The following is a 16753-nucleotide window of genomic DNA, read 5'->3' as shown; positions in this document are numbered from 1 at the left end:
CCATGTGGAACTCAACATCACTGCATGTCACACTAACCGCACTCATCACCCAGACTGATCAGTTGATTTGACGCACAAGTCCACGGTGAAAGAGAACAACCTTCCCACATTTACCAGTCACGGACAGATGAGTGTTCCTCATGGGAACCGCTGTATGTATTGGGATTCTTCAGTCGCAGTAACAGAATGGAGCCTGGGTAAAGATTATTGTAGCAATTAAGAGAATAGTTGCTCTCACCTCACTGCAAACCCCAGCTCTGTTGTTCACTACTCCTGTGGGCTGGTAAATCTTTTCATACATCTGAGCCTTAGTTTCTTTCTCGGTAAAACAGGAATGAGAGAAATGCAAATGGAAATCAGGCACCAATTTTCACCAATCACACTTGCAAAAATGTCTGATGACACACTGCACTGGTGAGGATGTCAGGAAACTGGTGTTATATGCACACATATGTACACATGTACATATATGTATAGATATACACATATCTATATGTACATATAGATATATACACACATGTACATAGATAACATATATGTATATTGCCTATGTTTATATATGTACATAAACGAATCTCTATATATACACGTTTATATATGTACATAAACTCTACATATATACATATAGATAGTATATATATATCTATAAATACACACATTTACACACACATATAAACTCTGCTACAAATTCTATGGAAGGCATTTGACCATCTATCTTAAAATTAAAAATACACATATCCTTTGATCCAACAATTCTACTCCTAGGTATTAATTACCATAGATCTTACTTGTGAAAAATGTTATGTATTAGGATGTTCACTACAATATTATTTGTAAAAGCAGAAGACTAAAGACAGTAGGAGTCTGGTTACATAAGTTATGGAACCATACAATAAAAAGATACACAGTAATTTAAAAGAACATACAAATATGGAACAGTCTCTAGGACATAGTGTTATTCGTGTGGGGAAAAAACAGATAAATGTTTGTAACTATATAGAATATCTCGGCTGGGCACAGTGGCTCACACCTGTAATCCCAGCACTTTGGGAGGTTGAGGTGGGCAGATCACTTGAGGTCAGGAGTTCGAGACTAGTCTGGCCAACATGGCAAAACCTTGTCTCTACTAAAAATACAAAAATTAGCTTGGTGTGGTGACAGGCACCTGGAATCCCAGCTACTCAGGAGGCTGAAGCAGCAGAATCGCTTGGACCCAGGAGGGGAAGGCTGCAGTGAGCCTAGATTGCACCACTGCACTCCAGCCTGGGCAACAAGAGCAAGACTCCGTCTCAAGGGAGAAAAAAAAAAAAAATAGAATAACCCTAGAAAGGTATGGAAAGAACTGGGAATAGTGCCAGCCTCTTGAGAAGGGAATGAGTAGCTGGAGGACTGAGCGGGGAGAAACACACTCTCACAGCAGAGGCTTTTATAACTTTGTTTTTATTTATTTAATTTTTTAAGAGACAGGGTCTCACTCTGTCACCTAGGCTAGAGCACAGTGGTGCTACCACAGCTCACTGTAACCTCCAACTCCTGGACTCAAGTGATCCTCCTGCCCTAGCCTCCCAAGGAGCTGGAACTACAGGCACGCGCCACTACGCCTGGCTCAGTGTTTTGCATTTTTTGTAGAGGCAAGGTCTTGCTACGTTGCTGGTCTTGAACCCTTGGTCTGAAGTGATCCACGCCCTTCACTCTCTCTAAGAGCTAGAATTACAGGAATGAGCCACCATGCCCGGCCACACTGATAACTTTTGAATTCTGCATCCTGTGCCTATGATATTGTATCCATATTTACAAGCAAAAAGCTCTGAGAAAGCTCATGTGAAAGATCCGGCTCAGGTCCCATGCTCATGGAGTAGCCAGAATAAGACAATGCACCTCACCCTCTAGCCAGTGAAGAAAATGGCTCTACAAGGCAACATGAGGATGCTGCCAGAGAAGGAGGAATGAATGCTGGGTGAGCAAAAATAGTGTCCATCTCAACACCAGATAGCCTAATTTTGATATGCCAGGTTCAAACACAGGGTAGAGAAAAAGTTCCAGAGAAACACTCAGTTTATCTTATTTTGCTATTGGCATACCGTTGAAAGTTGGTGAATGTAGCAGAGAAATATCCCAAGCACAGCCATGGGATATTTAGGGAGTGGCAGAAAGCACTGAACTGGGAACTGAGAAATCTGGGGTGCTATATTATCTGGCTGTATGCCCCCCAGAAAAGCCTACATCCTTCTGAATCCTTCCTTTCCAAAAAGGAAGAGAAAATGATCCTCTCTCGGGTCCCTTCCAACATTGACATTCCTGGATGCCATGGCATTTGGACCGCAGCTTGTCAGAGCCTAGTAGTTTGAGTACCATTAGGGTGAATACCTAATAAATAAAGAATAGAGGATAAATGTTCCAGGCCTTGAAAGAAATTAAGCAACGCCCAATACCACTATGCTGAATTACCTGTGTCTCTGACATTATGAGCAATAATGAGGTATCAAAGAAGGCATTCTAAAAAGCCTGAAGCCCATTTGTTCTCTAGGGGAGCAATGGCCCTCTGGTGTGACTTTCATCAGTTTCTTTGGTAAAATGAAACCGTAGTCTCATAATATCATTTCTCTATATCACTATCATTTAAGGAGAATGGTGGCCTCTAAATTTACCCCAAGACCTTAGATTCCTAAGCAGGATCAAAGTAAAGGCAATCTTTCAGAAGCCCACGTTTGAAGAACAAACTGAGAGTTATTAATCACTCAACAATTAACATCTTGTGCCTTAGAAGTAATAAAACCAGTCATTGGAAAATAAGAGCATCACATAGAGGGAGAACATGAGAGTCTAGCAGAAACCTATGTGCAAAGGTGGGAAAGACCAGAGTGAACAACAGCCATTTACGTTCTGAACATTTACTCAGTCTTTCAATTGGTGTGACTGACAAGCTGAAGTGCCCTGGCAAATAGAGACAGCAGAGAGTGCACAATCACTAACGTGGGACTGTTAGCCAAGGAGTGGAGAGGTATGTGTGGGAAAGAAACCACTCTATTTCAGCAGTGGAAGTGACAGCTGACCACACCCACTCTCTTGAACCAAATCAAATAGCTCATGAATGACACTTTGGCTCTATTTCAAAATAATTTGTATGCAAGTATTGAGTTCACGAGACTGTCACCTGGACAAGAGGCAGTGAAGATGTCATTTCCTCCAAACCACAACTCTAATAGCAAAAGACCAAATGAAATACACTTAGGATTCCTAACAAGGAAGAGAATCATAAGTGGTTCATACACGGGAAGACCTACTTCTGACCAAAGTCCAAAATTATTAAGCTGGTATTCAATTTATGAGAGAAAAACAAAGAATCTTGGTAGAGAAATTACCTAATCTCATTTGTAATTCTCATTCTAAAAATGTATGGTGTTGTTTGTTTGCTGTACTCACAAAGCAGACAGGTCTTGAAAGTAGTGCAAATAATTGAATTTGACTTGCTTTCAAAGTAAAACCTTTGCAAGTGCAAGATAATCCAACAGTTTTCATTTTATTTTTAGTTGCACATGTTTGGCACTTTGCTTCCCATGACTTTGATAGCAAGCCAGTCATTAAGGGGTGAAAGTGCCATACCTCGCAAAGAAATGCATTAGAGAAAAAAGGGTCCTTGCTAATCTTCCTAATCTTATCTCTAGCTGCTGGACTCACACAAACCAAACTCCATCCAGTCTAATCAAGTTTGAGAGCAGGTCTGTGTTTTCCCACTGCGATGGCCCTGTTTCTGCCATCTTTGAATATTCTCCACCCATCTCCATCTATCAAAATCCTTCGTATTCCCAAAGGCCTCTGTCAGAATCTGCTCTTCTCCTTTTTCTTCCTCTGAATTACTTACTGCCTTGTGCCTTATCAACCTGGGAGACATAAGTCCTAGCTCTTTGTATAACTTCACACTTACCAGCAAAAAAAAAAAAAAAGGCAGATGAATGATTAAATGACTGGGATGAAGAAAGAGCACTTTTGATGTCACTATATTACAATAGATTTCAAACATAATTATTGTCCAATGTTTAAGGTTACCTTTCATCAAAATATCTCAGTAGTGTGGAATAATAAAAACTGAAATGCAAGAGAAGAGGATTCTGAATTTTCAGATTTAAAAGACAGAAACCAAGAGTCTTAACACATTGCCCTTTTTATGAGAATATTCTATTAACTTTCAGGTTTTTCAGACTGTTCATATAAAGATTGAGTTCTTTCAGAGGTCTTATTTGCAACCAAAAATATAATCAAGGCTGTTTCAATCTAAAAAAAAAACACTGCTTAATTAACTCAACTAATAAAGCCAGACTCTTTCTCACATTAAAGAAAAAAATAAAAAATAAAAAGACAGATCCTGAGAATCCCAGAAGGCCACCCTGTGCTACTCATGCCAGGCTATGTGGATGCCATATGCATTCAAATTCTGTCTCAGGACAAAAGGGAGATGGGGCACTCTAGAACCAATCGGAAGACCTGAGCATCAGCTGCAAACACAACTGATTTCTCTCCTTCTACAACAAAGTGGTTGTAGAAGGGGTGGTTGGTGGTGAGGAAGAAAAATCTTCAGCTTGTATAAGGCTTCGATCTTCCGACTTTACCTAAGGAATGAAGTCGGCTTCATGTATTCAGATAAGCAATAACAGTTCTGCTGCTTATAGAATTACAACCAAACTTTTTCCTTTGTTCTGCAAAAGACTTCCTGTGAGAAAGCAGTCATCCTTTAAAGCTTTCCAGCCCAAAGGTCTCCCCTGGTTTGTATTCCCCCATTCCTGTCCCCCAAAGGAAAAGCTCAACCCACATCACAAGGCATTTCTTGGTTCCAAGCTGTACTGGTTTCTCAAGGACTCCTGGTGAGGAAAGAAAACTGGTCATTTGAACATCCTTTCCTGGGATCTGTCTGAAGTGTAGACAAGCAGCAAAGATGAATATTAATATGCCTTCCATCATCAAAAGCTATTGCATACCCAAAGGATGATAAATATTTTAATCAGTTTTCAGCTTGTCTAGAGGAAGTCAGTTTACTCCTCAGGGACTTCCCTAGTTCTGTGCCCAAAACCTGTCCAGCCCATGCTGCTTTCTCTATATAATTTTGAAAATTTGTAACAAGAAAGTCCAAGCTTTGTTGGAGAAGTCATTTAATTTTGTGACAATTTACTAAGTTTTACTAGAAGAGGGAAATCTAAAAGGATGATATGAAGGATGATAACAAATAAGACAAAACACTATGATTGTAACTTTTAGCAACACTGGTACTCTGGGAAACTAATAACCTACTTAATCCTCTCATTAAAAAAAAAAAAAAAGATTTTCCATATTTGCATAAGTTGTTTGCCTGTGATTGCTCAATCTTCTCAGCTATAAATGCCAGAGGCATAAAACAAGACTTTCCTCTGTGTCCTCAATATTATTTTGTTTTTAAAAAGAAGTTAAAGATGTTTTGGGTATTATTTTGAGAGTTGTATTTGTTTAAGAATAAAACTAACCCAAAAATATTCCTGTGAAGCAGGTAATAAGAGGTAACACTTTAGGAAAAGGTATAAAGTTAAAAAGAATTTATTGGCCAGGTACTGTTACTCACACCGGAATCCCAGCATTTTGGGAGGCCAAGGTGAGAGGATGACTTAAGGCCAGGAGTTTAAGACCAGCCTGGTTAACACAGCAAGAACCTGTCTCTGCAAAAATAAAAATAAATTAGGCAGGCATGGTGGCTTGTAGTCCTAGCTTCTCAGGAGGCTGAGGTGGGCGAATTACTTGAACCCAGGAGCTTGAGGCTACAGGGAGCTATGATCACACCACTGTACTCTAGCCTAGGTAACAGAGTAAGACCATCTCAAAATAAATAAATAAATAAATAAATAAATAAAAGATTTAAGGCCACACTGATCAACATGGGTAGGAGGAAAAGGCAGGACTAGAACACAGACCTCATGTGAACTCTTGCTTTTAACAAACATGTGTCGAGTACCTCCTATGCAGCAGATGCTGTTCTAGAGGTTGGGGAAATAAGAGTGACTAAAACAGACCAAGTCCCTGCTGACCTCATGGAGATTATTTCATATAGAGACAGACAACAAATGGATATATAGGATAATCGCAGTTGGTGGAAAGTGTTAAGAGTACAGTAGAAAAGAGTAAGTCCCTGCTACAATGAGAGAGTGCTTGGTCAGAGCAACTCTCTCCAAGAAAGTGACATGAGCAAGAGATCTGAATGAAATGAGGGAGAGAGTCATGTAAATTACAGAAGGACGGACATTCAAGACAGAGGCAGCGGCATACACAAAAATCCTGGGCAAGAGTGGGCTGGGCATGTTCTAGACATAATACGGCAGACGTTAGGGGAGGGAAAGAGGGGGAGCACTGATGGAGGCCGAGGAATGGACAGATCCTGCAGGGCATTGGGCCATTGCAAGGAAGGTGGATTTCTAACCATGATAGTAGGTTTGAAACAGGGGAGTGAAATGATGACCTGCCTTGTATCTGAAAGGAGCATTCTGATTGGGATGGACATAGGGTAGTAGAAGCAGGAAAGCTGGTTGAGAGGCTATTTTATAAACGATGGTAATTTTTACCAAGGTGGTAGCACAGGAGGTTTGAAGGGTACTCAGGTCATGAGTATATTTTGAAAGCAGAGCTAACTGGATTCACTGATAAATCAAGAGATACATCAAGAAGACTCCAAGGTTTTAGTCTGGGCAACTGGATGGTTCAAATTACTGAACTGTGAAACACCAGGGATTACAGAAATCAAACCGTGGGTTTTGGGTATGTTACCTTTGAGATATTTATTACTGGATGGCTGAATACTGCCCACCCTTCCCAAACAATGTTCAGGTGTCCAGGACACGAAACTTCAGTATCAGAAACATATGAATGTATTACAGGCATTGGTCTATGCCACCACTCCCAGCCTTTAAAAAATGTCGCTGCTAACTGCATGAAAAGTTTATGTCATGAAGTAAAATATGAAACCTCTTAATCCCCCAACATCTGTTAAAGAACATCTGATGCATAATTCTGGATATTTCATAATTTGTTATTTCAATTAATAATATTTAATAAGAGGGTTATATATGTTCAAGCTACCACCAGTTCTAAGTCTTTATAACCAATGCAGATACGGCTATGCAGGTATGTGTAAAACATTAAACTTTAATTATGAATAATGCCGAAGACTCCAGATTTTTAGTTGAAAGCTAATTTTGTCAATGAAAAAAAGATTAGGAGATTCATTGAGTGGTATTAAAAAAAAACAAGTAGGAGATGATCTGCCTGAGATTTTTACACATATGAAGGAAAAATTTACAATTGAGACTGTCACAGGTGGTTCCAGATGGACTGAGATCATGCAAAGAAAATGAAAAAAAACACGTCAATCACATTTAACTTGTTAGGAAAAGATGCTATTAAAAATATCATCTACAATCACAGAGATCCTTTCAGGAATGCAGAAAAAATAGATCATAGTTCCCCTTGGTTAAAAAAGGGTCATTATTTTGCAGATGTCAATGAGGAGGGAACAGGATGGTGGTTATGTTACCCATAAGGCACGGAAGGGCCAACTTAATGTGTTCCCGGGGCTCTCTGGTAAGTCATTTTTTGGCACTGGGAGCACATTTCTCCATAGAGACATTTTTGTACAATATGGAAAGATTCCCAGCCCAGCCTCCCGAAATATTTAACCCACAGTGGATAGACGCATTGCAAGAGGAGCACTGAGTTCCAAATTGTTGTGAGTCCCTTTAGCTCCTGGACTGAACCCCGGCTCCAGAAGAAGGAAAATGAGGAAAGGAGAGGGATGCTGTCACGAAGGAAGACTCGGTCAACCGGACTCGAAGTAAGGATTCCTCAGCTGAAGACTGTTGACGTTTCCTTCTAAAATCAATACTGGTGATACCTTGTATTTATGTGTTTTATATTTTACAGACTTTCTCACTGGATCATCATAACAATACTCTTCAAAAGGTAACAGGTTTAGCGATTATTCATTAACCAACTTGGGGAAAAAAAAGATTCTAACATCTTGATAATATTCCAAATAAATGGCATGACATCCTTTGGAAATCTTGCTTCCCTTTCAAAACTGTAGGTCTGGTGATTATTATTATTATTTTGCAAACTACTTCATTCTTCTAGACTGAGATTCTTCTAGGATATTTCAGAGGTAATTATAATAAAGTAAATAACAGACTAGAGCTGAATTTAATCCCTCTACCATGCTCCCCAACCCCCCCCCAAAAAAACCTAGATGAAATAAGGTATATAATTTGTTTTATATTATATCTTTTCCAGGAAAAATAGAAATTTCTGACATTCCAATCTTGCACCAGGGTTTCTTAATTCATATCTGAAATGCTATGATGGTCTGCTAGTCAAAGCAATCCAAAATAAATTCCAGCAGCCAAGGCTAAAATAGCACCCCAGGGAAAATAGCAGGATCTTCACACCTTTATATCAATTTGAATTTCAGGGTGGTTAAAACTATTTAAAGCAGCAGAATTCATCTTTTTTTCTTTACATATAGAATGTGTGAAATGTGCATATGTGTGTGCGTGCATATGTACGTGTGTGTATTTAACAAAGGTTGTCAAAATTTAGCCAAATCCTATGGAACCAAGGTTAAAACAGAAACCCTGGCTGTTTACTCCAGTTTTTCTCTCCACACACTAAGAGTTAAGAGAGATGGCAAGGCTGTCACTTGGAATTTCCTAGCTCCTGTCACTTTGTCTCAGCATCTTCAGCATTTTTAGTCTTGTTCCTATTGTGTGCAGAGCAGAGGCGCTAGGAACGATCCTCTTAACATTCCTGAGATGTACCAGGCACATCCTAGGACTTGGTACCAATAAAGCTCAACTCTCACACAGCTCATGTAAGGGTTAAAAACAGAAAGTCCTACCCACTGGTTTGCTCTGATGTTCCTGGAGATATTGTCACTGGATGTATCCTCAGTAGAATTCTATTCAACACCTCTGTCTTTAAGTACAAAGCTGTAGGCTGTAGCAGCTTTAAGAAACATAAGTATCCCTTTTTTCTGCTGCACAGTATCTGTGTGTGAAATTCTCTAAAGGGGTTTAAGTATTTACCCTGAACACTATCAGACGGTTTCTAAAATTTTCCTTATCCAGTTGCAAAAACACTTCAAAGAGAATCATAAACACAGTCCTTTGTGCTTTCGATGCACACTGTGTTTTTGAGGTTTAAGCCTGAATTCTCTTGGAATTGTATATTCTTTTTTCCCAAAAAGACAGGATACACAACACTTTCTTGTAAAATTCCTTACTAAAGGTGCAGATGCTTAGGGAAAAAAAATGGAAAACTCTGAAATTCATAAGATAATCAAAAAAGGAATCAAAACGTGTAAGAAATTCATTGCTAAACTACATGTAAAATTTCTCCCCAGATGTTTTACTTTTAATAGAACAATATAGCTGTGGGGAATTGGAGTGGGTGGGGAATTGGAGTGGGTGGGTAGGAAGGAGAATGGAAAGAACCGAGCTTCCCTGAACACTTTTAAGATAACCAAAAACCAAAGATTTAAACCAAAGATTTTAAGCTGCTCCAGCTGCAAGTGACTTTTTCATTTTTCCAAATTTTCAAAACTAAATATAAAGGTCTGCATACAGGTTTCAGAAACTGAATTTTTGGATGCTTATGATTCTTTATCCACCTCTAATCTGTGCTTATCTTGAGTCACTCAGCACTGCCCCAGTCAAAAAAGAGAATTTACATTTTAATTTAAAACCACTAGACATCTCACATCGGATCCTAAATTATAATATACTCTGCTCCTAAATCAGAAATGCTAACCCTGAAAAAATGGGGAGACTGGATTATGTTGGCTGATGTAACTTACTGTGCACATTAACACTGAAAAGAAGGGAGAAAAAAATTATACATACACATACACACACAAAAAATTGGTGACTTTCCCATTAATGCAAACAAAAAAAATTCAACACTTTCTTCTGCACATCCCCAAAAATCTGCAATCCTAGAAGGAAGTTTAAAATAAACTTAGCTAATTGAACTATAATACAATAGCAAATACCAGTATACTCAGTAAATATTTCAGTAAATGGAAAAGCAGCCTTGTTCCTGTATTCAGTTTTAAAGAATTTATTCTAAAGCACTGTGATGAGAGCTTCATTAATCTCTCCAAAAATAAACAAACTACTGCTTGGCTCAATCATTCCCTATGACTGTGTAACCTACATGAAGTGTAACCTACGCTGAGGAAGACTCATCCACACAGCCACGGGCAGGCTCCTGGCAAGGGCCTTCCCAGATGATTTACACAGGCCAAAATAGCAGGGGAAAAGGCATGACTCATCTTAAAATTAAACTATTATAACTAACTTGTCAGGGACAACCTTTACCTTCTTAAGTACATTTCTCTCTTAAAACTTTAACAACAAGAAACTGGTTACATTATTAAATTAAACACCTACTCATTTTCCACATCTCTCTGCTCTCCTGTGCCAAATTTTAACATAAATGGATAGAAATAAATGTAGCCTATAGCTTACCTAACATAATTATATGTTGTGTTTTACACTGTTTCAAAACGGATACATTAAAATAATCCAGTCTTGGCTCCTACCCCCTAAAGTCAATAAAGGTTATTAAGGCCAACTGCCATATAAATGCATTGCTATAATAGCACAAGGAATTGTCAGAACAGGAAATGCAATTAAAAACATTCAAAACCATCAGGATCTACTTTTTCTTCTAAAAGAAAAAACTGAGGAAAACAGCAAGAATTTCTCTCCAGTATAGAAATCATCAATACTTCTGAAAATGTTTACTCTGGAAACGATCGTCAAATATTTCCATTGGATTATACCAAATTGACCTTTTTTTTTTTTAAGGTCAACAGGAAAGGAATAAATGTCACCAATTTAGAGGATTTCGCACCTAGCATTCTTTTCTGTATCATTGTGAATTTGATAGTGTTAAAACATTTTTATAGGTAAAATAAATGTCAGTTTTGCAAAGAGCGATACCAGACCCTGAGAGACAAATGGCCTATCCGTTGAATCTCTGGCTACAGCAAGACTTCCTCACCTCACAGGAGACTTCAGCTTTTCATATTTCTCTTTACCCAGAAAGCAAAGCAGTTGTACAGTTTCTTTCAAATGGTAACTCTCTCTTATCCTGAAGAGTCTTCTCATAATACAATCATCTTGGATGGCGGGGGCGGTGGCGGGTAGGAAGTGCATCGGGTTTTAAAAAAATTAAAATAAAAAACAAATATTTGAATAGTATTATAGTGTTATAATGCCATCCTCAATAGGGAGCAAAGAGGAGGGGAAAGGCCAGACTAAATTCCTGGGTTATAAGAAAGGGTTATGTTGCTTTGGGCTTAATGGCTCATAAATTCATGAGGTAATATTCAGGGAAAATGTGATATTTTATCAGAATGTCATTCAAATATAAGGTTTAACATTTACATCACAAGAGCACGGACGGAGTAAAACTATCCGCCGGGAGAAAAATGGCAAGAATAAACAGTGTGATAAAAATGGTGTTTGCTGGGACAGGAAATGGGAAGTGGAGGATGGGGGAGTTTTAAAGACAGCTGACTAAACTTTTTGAAATATGTGACTGGTTATGACATGTGAAGCAATTACCATTACTGGAAGAAAAGCGATTTCAAAGCTCATTTTCCATTCTTCTATATCCTTCCTCAGACTACACCTTCCAACCACAAAGTGAAAAAAGAACACAAAGACAGAAATCACAGCTCAAGTCTCTTCCCTGGTACAAGGGCCGATAAAGGTTGCTTTACTCATAAGCAAAAGGGGAAAAGTAATGTACATATTCCCTGAGGTTTTTTATTTTATTTTCTCAGCAAAAGAGATCGATGTTATTTTGCAGAACAGACAAAATGCATTGATTAAAGAAATCCTTCCACAACACACACATGATTTTACAATTCAAAAAAAGCATAAAGATAAAAAAGAATCATTTGTCTAAAATGATCATAATTTTGAGTAAGATAGTCCCTGTAAGCAAAGCGAGGACACTCAGAAATTCCATTTGGATTAGTCTAATGCTATACAATCCAAATGTGCACCAAACACTGTATTTTTTATGTTAAATTGCTGTTGAATTTGTTAACCCACAACTGATATCCTGTGTTATGGAATCTTGGAGATTACAGCTAACTTGAAGCAACAGGGATAATTCTTGACAGTTAATGGTATTTTTGTATGCATTTTCCTGAAAGGCTAACATCTTGGGGCCTCAATCTGGTAGCTCAACATTGCCCCCTACTGCTGGCAACTGAGAAAATATGAGGTGGGCTGGTACCAAGTGGAAATCTAACCAGCCACTGCCAATTCCACCCGAGTATACAAATACCAGATGGCACTGCACGAACACAGCCACAGAACCGTAGACCCGTCCAACAATTATTCTGTTCTGTCTTTTCCAATAGAAAAAAGAAATTACTTGAATTTGTAAAAAGTCATTTGTAAAAGGCTTGAAGCAATGCTTACATTTAATTTGGAAGAAACATCCCTTTTGTCTGGGCCTAAATCTTCACTCTGCTGATAAAGATCATCCCAAGGCATGCTGAGGAGAGACACTGAGGCCACTGATCTCCCTCAGAACACTTAGGAATGCCATGCCAACTGCTGGGAAACTAGCACCAGAGAGTTCGCAGAATTGCTTTTCCTTTTGGTATTTTTTATACAAGAGCGACAAAACAAAAGATATTTCCTTTTAACAAATGTGCCACCACCTTGAAATTATTTATGCACAAATTTACGTAGATATAACTAAATCCCTTAAATGAATTCATAATGAATATCACTGGTAAGCTCACAATACCAAATATTTTATTTTGTGTGTGTGTGTGTGTGTGTGTGTGTGTGTGTGTGTGTGAGAGAGACAAGGTCTCACTCTGTCACCCAGGCTAAAGCGCAGTAAAGCGATCACAGCTCACTGTAGCCTTGACCTCCTGGGCTCCAAAGATCCTCCCACCTCAGCCTCCCAAGTAGCTCAGACTATAGGCACGCACCACCACAGGCGGATAATGTTTTTTATTTCGTACAGATGAAGTCTCACTATGTTGCCCACGCTAGTCTCAAACTCCTGGGCTCAAGCAATCCTCCCAACTTGGCCTCCCAAAATGCTGAGAAGACAAGGGTATGAGCCACCTTGCTGGGCCAGATTTTACAAAAAAAAAAAAAAAGCTCTTGAACAAAAACAAAATCAAGGGCCAAGCACGGTGGTTCACGCCTGTAATCCCAACACTTTAAGAGGCCGAGATGGGCAGATCACCTGAGGTCAGGAGTTGGAGACCAGCCTGGCCAACATGGTGAAACTCCGTCTCTTCTAAAAAATACAAAAATTAGGCAGGCATGGTGGCGGGCGCCTGTAATCCCAGCTACTCGGGAGGCTGAGGCAGGAGAATCGCTTGAACCCAGGAGGCGGAGGTTGCAGGGAGCTGAGATCGCGCCATTGCACTCCAGGCTGGGCGACAGAGCAAGACTCTGTCTCAAAAAAAAAAAAAAAAAAATCAATAAGAGCGCCTTTCTTATTTGCTCTTCAACTCTAATTCACAGAGTTGTCAAATTACAACTTCAAAGTCAAGCTGATGTCTTAGAGCTAAGGTTCATCAAGTTAAGAGGTTCTAACTCATATGCAAATGGACAAAATCAGAATTACACAGTAGGAGGAAAAAAAACGTTGCCCTGAAACTGAAGCTGCCTTTATATAAGAAGCCCATAAAAACGGAGAGTACTCATAACAGGCTTAGTTTAGGAACAGAACTGACCAAGGAGATTTAGGCACAGACTTTTCATTAACTCCAATTCAGTTTCACAATGCTCAGTTTTGCATCGATTCAGGTCTTTGGAGAAATCAATTTTTGTGATACTATTAATACATTAAAAGGATTATAACATTCCTTCCCCAGACACATATCCATGGAAAGGTACGATTTAAAGATTTGAGATGTCTGGAAAGCAAGGGCTTTTGGATTCTGATCCCGACTTTTAAACTGAGGCCTTCACAGTTGTGACTTGACATTTTCATTATTATAAAGTAGGAATTAGGGTAGACCCTATGTTAAGTGTTCTTATCACAAAAATAATTATAATAAATAAGACAGAAGAAAACTTTTGGAGGTGGTGGATAGGCTTATGGCATAGACTGCTGTGACGGTTTCACAAATGTACACGTATCTCTAAACTCAGGTTTTACACATTAAATATGAACAGTTTTTTGTAGGGCAATCATACCCCAATAAAGTGGCCTTAAAAAAATAAAATAGAGATTAGCAATAGCTATCCATTTTTGCAGATTAGTTCATTGTTTCCAGCACAATTCAAATTCTGTGCAGAGGTACTATCTCCAGAGTTTGCAGGCGTTTACCACTTTTCTACTACATTCCAAATCCAACTGTTCGAAGGCAGAACAGTGAGGTGGTGAAGAGCAAGGACCCCAGAGGCAGCCTTCTTGAGTTCAAATTCCAGCTCCCTCACCTGTTAGCTGGGTGACCTTGAGGAAGTTACATAAACCCTTTGCGTTTTGGTCTCCTCGTTAGAAAAACGGGGAATACAGGGTCAGGCGCGGTGGCTCACGCCTGTAATCCCAGCACTTTGGGAGGCCGAGGCGGGCGGATCACAAGGTCAGGAGATCGAGACCACAGTGAAACCCCATCTCTACTAAAAATACAAAAAAATTAGCCGGGCGCGGTGGCAGGCGCCTGTAGTCCTCCCAGCTACTCAGGAGGCTGAGGCTGGAGAATAGCGTGAACCCGGGAGGCGGAGCTTGCAGTGAGCCCAGACTGCGCCACTGCACTCCAGCCTGGGGGACAGAGTGAGACTCCGTCTCAAAAAAAAAAAAAAAGAAAGAAAAATAAAAGAAAAATGGGGAATACATTACACCTATGTTATGGGGTGCCATAAAAAGTTAAAGAGGATAGAAAACACATAGAATAATGTCTGGTACATAATAAGTATTATGTAAGTGTTTGCTATTATTATTACTATTATTTAAATTAAGACTTAGTGCAAGACCTCCATGAGGCTTCAACCTGCCTTCCAGCTACATTTCATCCCACATCATCTGCACTCCTTGCTCTGGTCACACTGGACTTCCTCACTTCTGGTCTTGTTTTTACAGTTCCTGGAGTCTAAAGTTCGTCCCCAGATCCCCCATCCCATCATACTCCTCAGCATTCAACGGCCCCAAAAGCCACATCTGCCATTTCACCACCATCCCAGCCAGCTCAAGTGGTCTGAATGTAATGCTCCCTCTTCTGGAACTGTGATTTTCTTTTAACATTTAACATATATCACCGGATTTCATTTTAGCTAATGTCATACCTGGTGATATTCGTGCCCCTCTCCTTGTTCAACTGTTGGATCACAGTGGTTGAGAGCATAAGCTGTGGAGCCAGCCTGCCTGGGTTTCCCCCTTGCTTTGCCACTTACGCAGTGACCTTGGGGGAGGCCCTTCATTTCCCTGTCCCTCAGTTTTCACATCCATAAATTCATATCCTGGAAAAGTTTCTATACCTCTTAGTACTGCTGTAAAATTTTTTAAAGTTAATACTGGGAAAACAGAGTAGCACCTGATGCATATAAAAATGCAAATAAATGTTAAATACTATTTCAAATAGTTATTCTCTTATCACCACTTCCTAGTATATATCCAGCACATGCCTTATGAGGAGAAAATAATAAATGCTTATTGAACTAAACTGAGGTTGTACTGACAAAATCCTGGCTATATCCATCACCTTACCAAGAAGAACCTAACTTGATAATTAGGAATAATTAAATCTACATTTGCCTATGCAAATGAGGCAGTGGAGGATTTGTATAACACAGCAGTCCACAAAACACGGTCTCAGGCCTCATGGACTTACCACACCCTCCATCTTCTTCCACAGTGCTTCCAACTGAGCCATGGGTTGACACCACCAGTCAGTGCACTTTCTGTATCGATTGCCTTGAAACCAAAACTGCCTCAGCCACTCAAACTCGACCTGTGGACCATAAAGAGAAGATGGTGGTTTTAATTCCCTTGTGATAGACAAGCAAGGACAATGACTTCGTCTCTTAATTCTCCTTCGGTAACTTGATGGCCATAGGATGAGAAAAGGTGAGAAAGGTCAGCCTAATCAGTTCCCAATGTAAGCTGGCAACTCCAGAGCATTTCTGCAATGCTAAGAAAAGAGTAGTCTTAAAACTGAGGTCTGGCCAGACGTGTTGGTTCATGCCTATAATCTCAATAGTTTGGCAGGCCGAGGCATGAGGATCGCTTGAGGCCAGGAGTTTGAGCCCAGCCTAGGCAACACTGCAAGATGCTGTCTCTACAAAAACAATTAAAAATAAATTGGCCAAGCACAGTGGTGTGTGCTGGTCGTCCTGGCTGCTTGGGAGGCTGAGGCAAGAGGATTCCTTGAGCCTAGGAGTTTGAGGCTGTGATGAGCTCTAATTGTGCCACTGCATTCCATCCAGCCTGGGCAACAGAGCAAGAGTCTCTGTGTTAAAATAAAATAAAATAATTAAAAAGCTGAAATTCTCTTACACAACCCAGCTCACGGCCAGAGAGGGGTTTTCAGTCACATTTATCAGTCAGATGTGAGGAAACTATAAGTCAATCAACAATAAATACTGAGATCCTAATTATAAAGCAGGCTGTACTATGTTTGATGGGAAAGGCATAAACCGAATGTGTTTTTATTAAATGTCTTTATTTAAGGCTGGTATTAAAAGCAAAACATGGA

The 16753-nt window shown here is 39.6% G+C and overlaps 1 protein-coding gene across 5 annotated transcripts in view; it reads right to left on the bottom strand.

Moving 5' to 3' along the window:
- FTO (FTO alpha-ketoglutarate dependent dioxygenase) overlaps positions 1-16753 on the bottom strand; it is a 414073-nt gene that overhangs the window by 212123 nt on the left and 185197 nt on the right. For all 5 annotated transcript variants that reach the window (XM_033218421.1, XM_033218422.1, XM_033218423.1 and 2 more), the window contains one exon: positions 15890-16009. In XM_033218421.1, the coding sequence (XP_033074312.1) occupies positions 15890-16009 (120 nt within the window). The remainder of the gene's footprint in view (positions 1-15889; positions 16010-16753) is intronic.

Source organism: Trachypithecus francoisi, unplaced genomic scaffold (genome assembly GCF_009764315.1).
Source record: "Trachypithecus francoisi isolate TF-2019V2 unplaced genomic scaffold, Tfra_2.0 Lachesis_group10, whole genome shotgun sequence".
NCBI lineage: Eukaryota > Metazoa > Chordata > Mammalia > Primates > Cercopithecidae > Trachypithecus > Trachypithecus francoisi.
The sequence above is the reverse complement of the archived record's forward strand: the minus strand, read 5'-3'. Positions and strand labels throughout refer to the sequence as shown.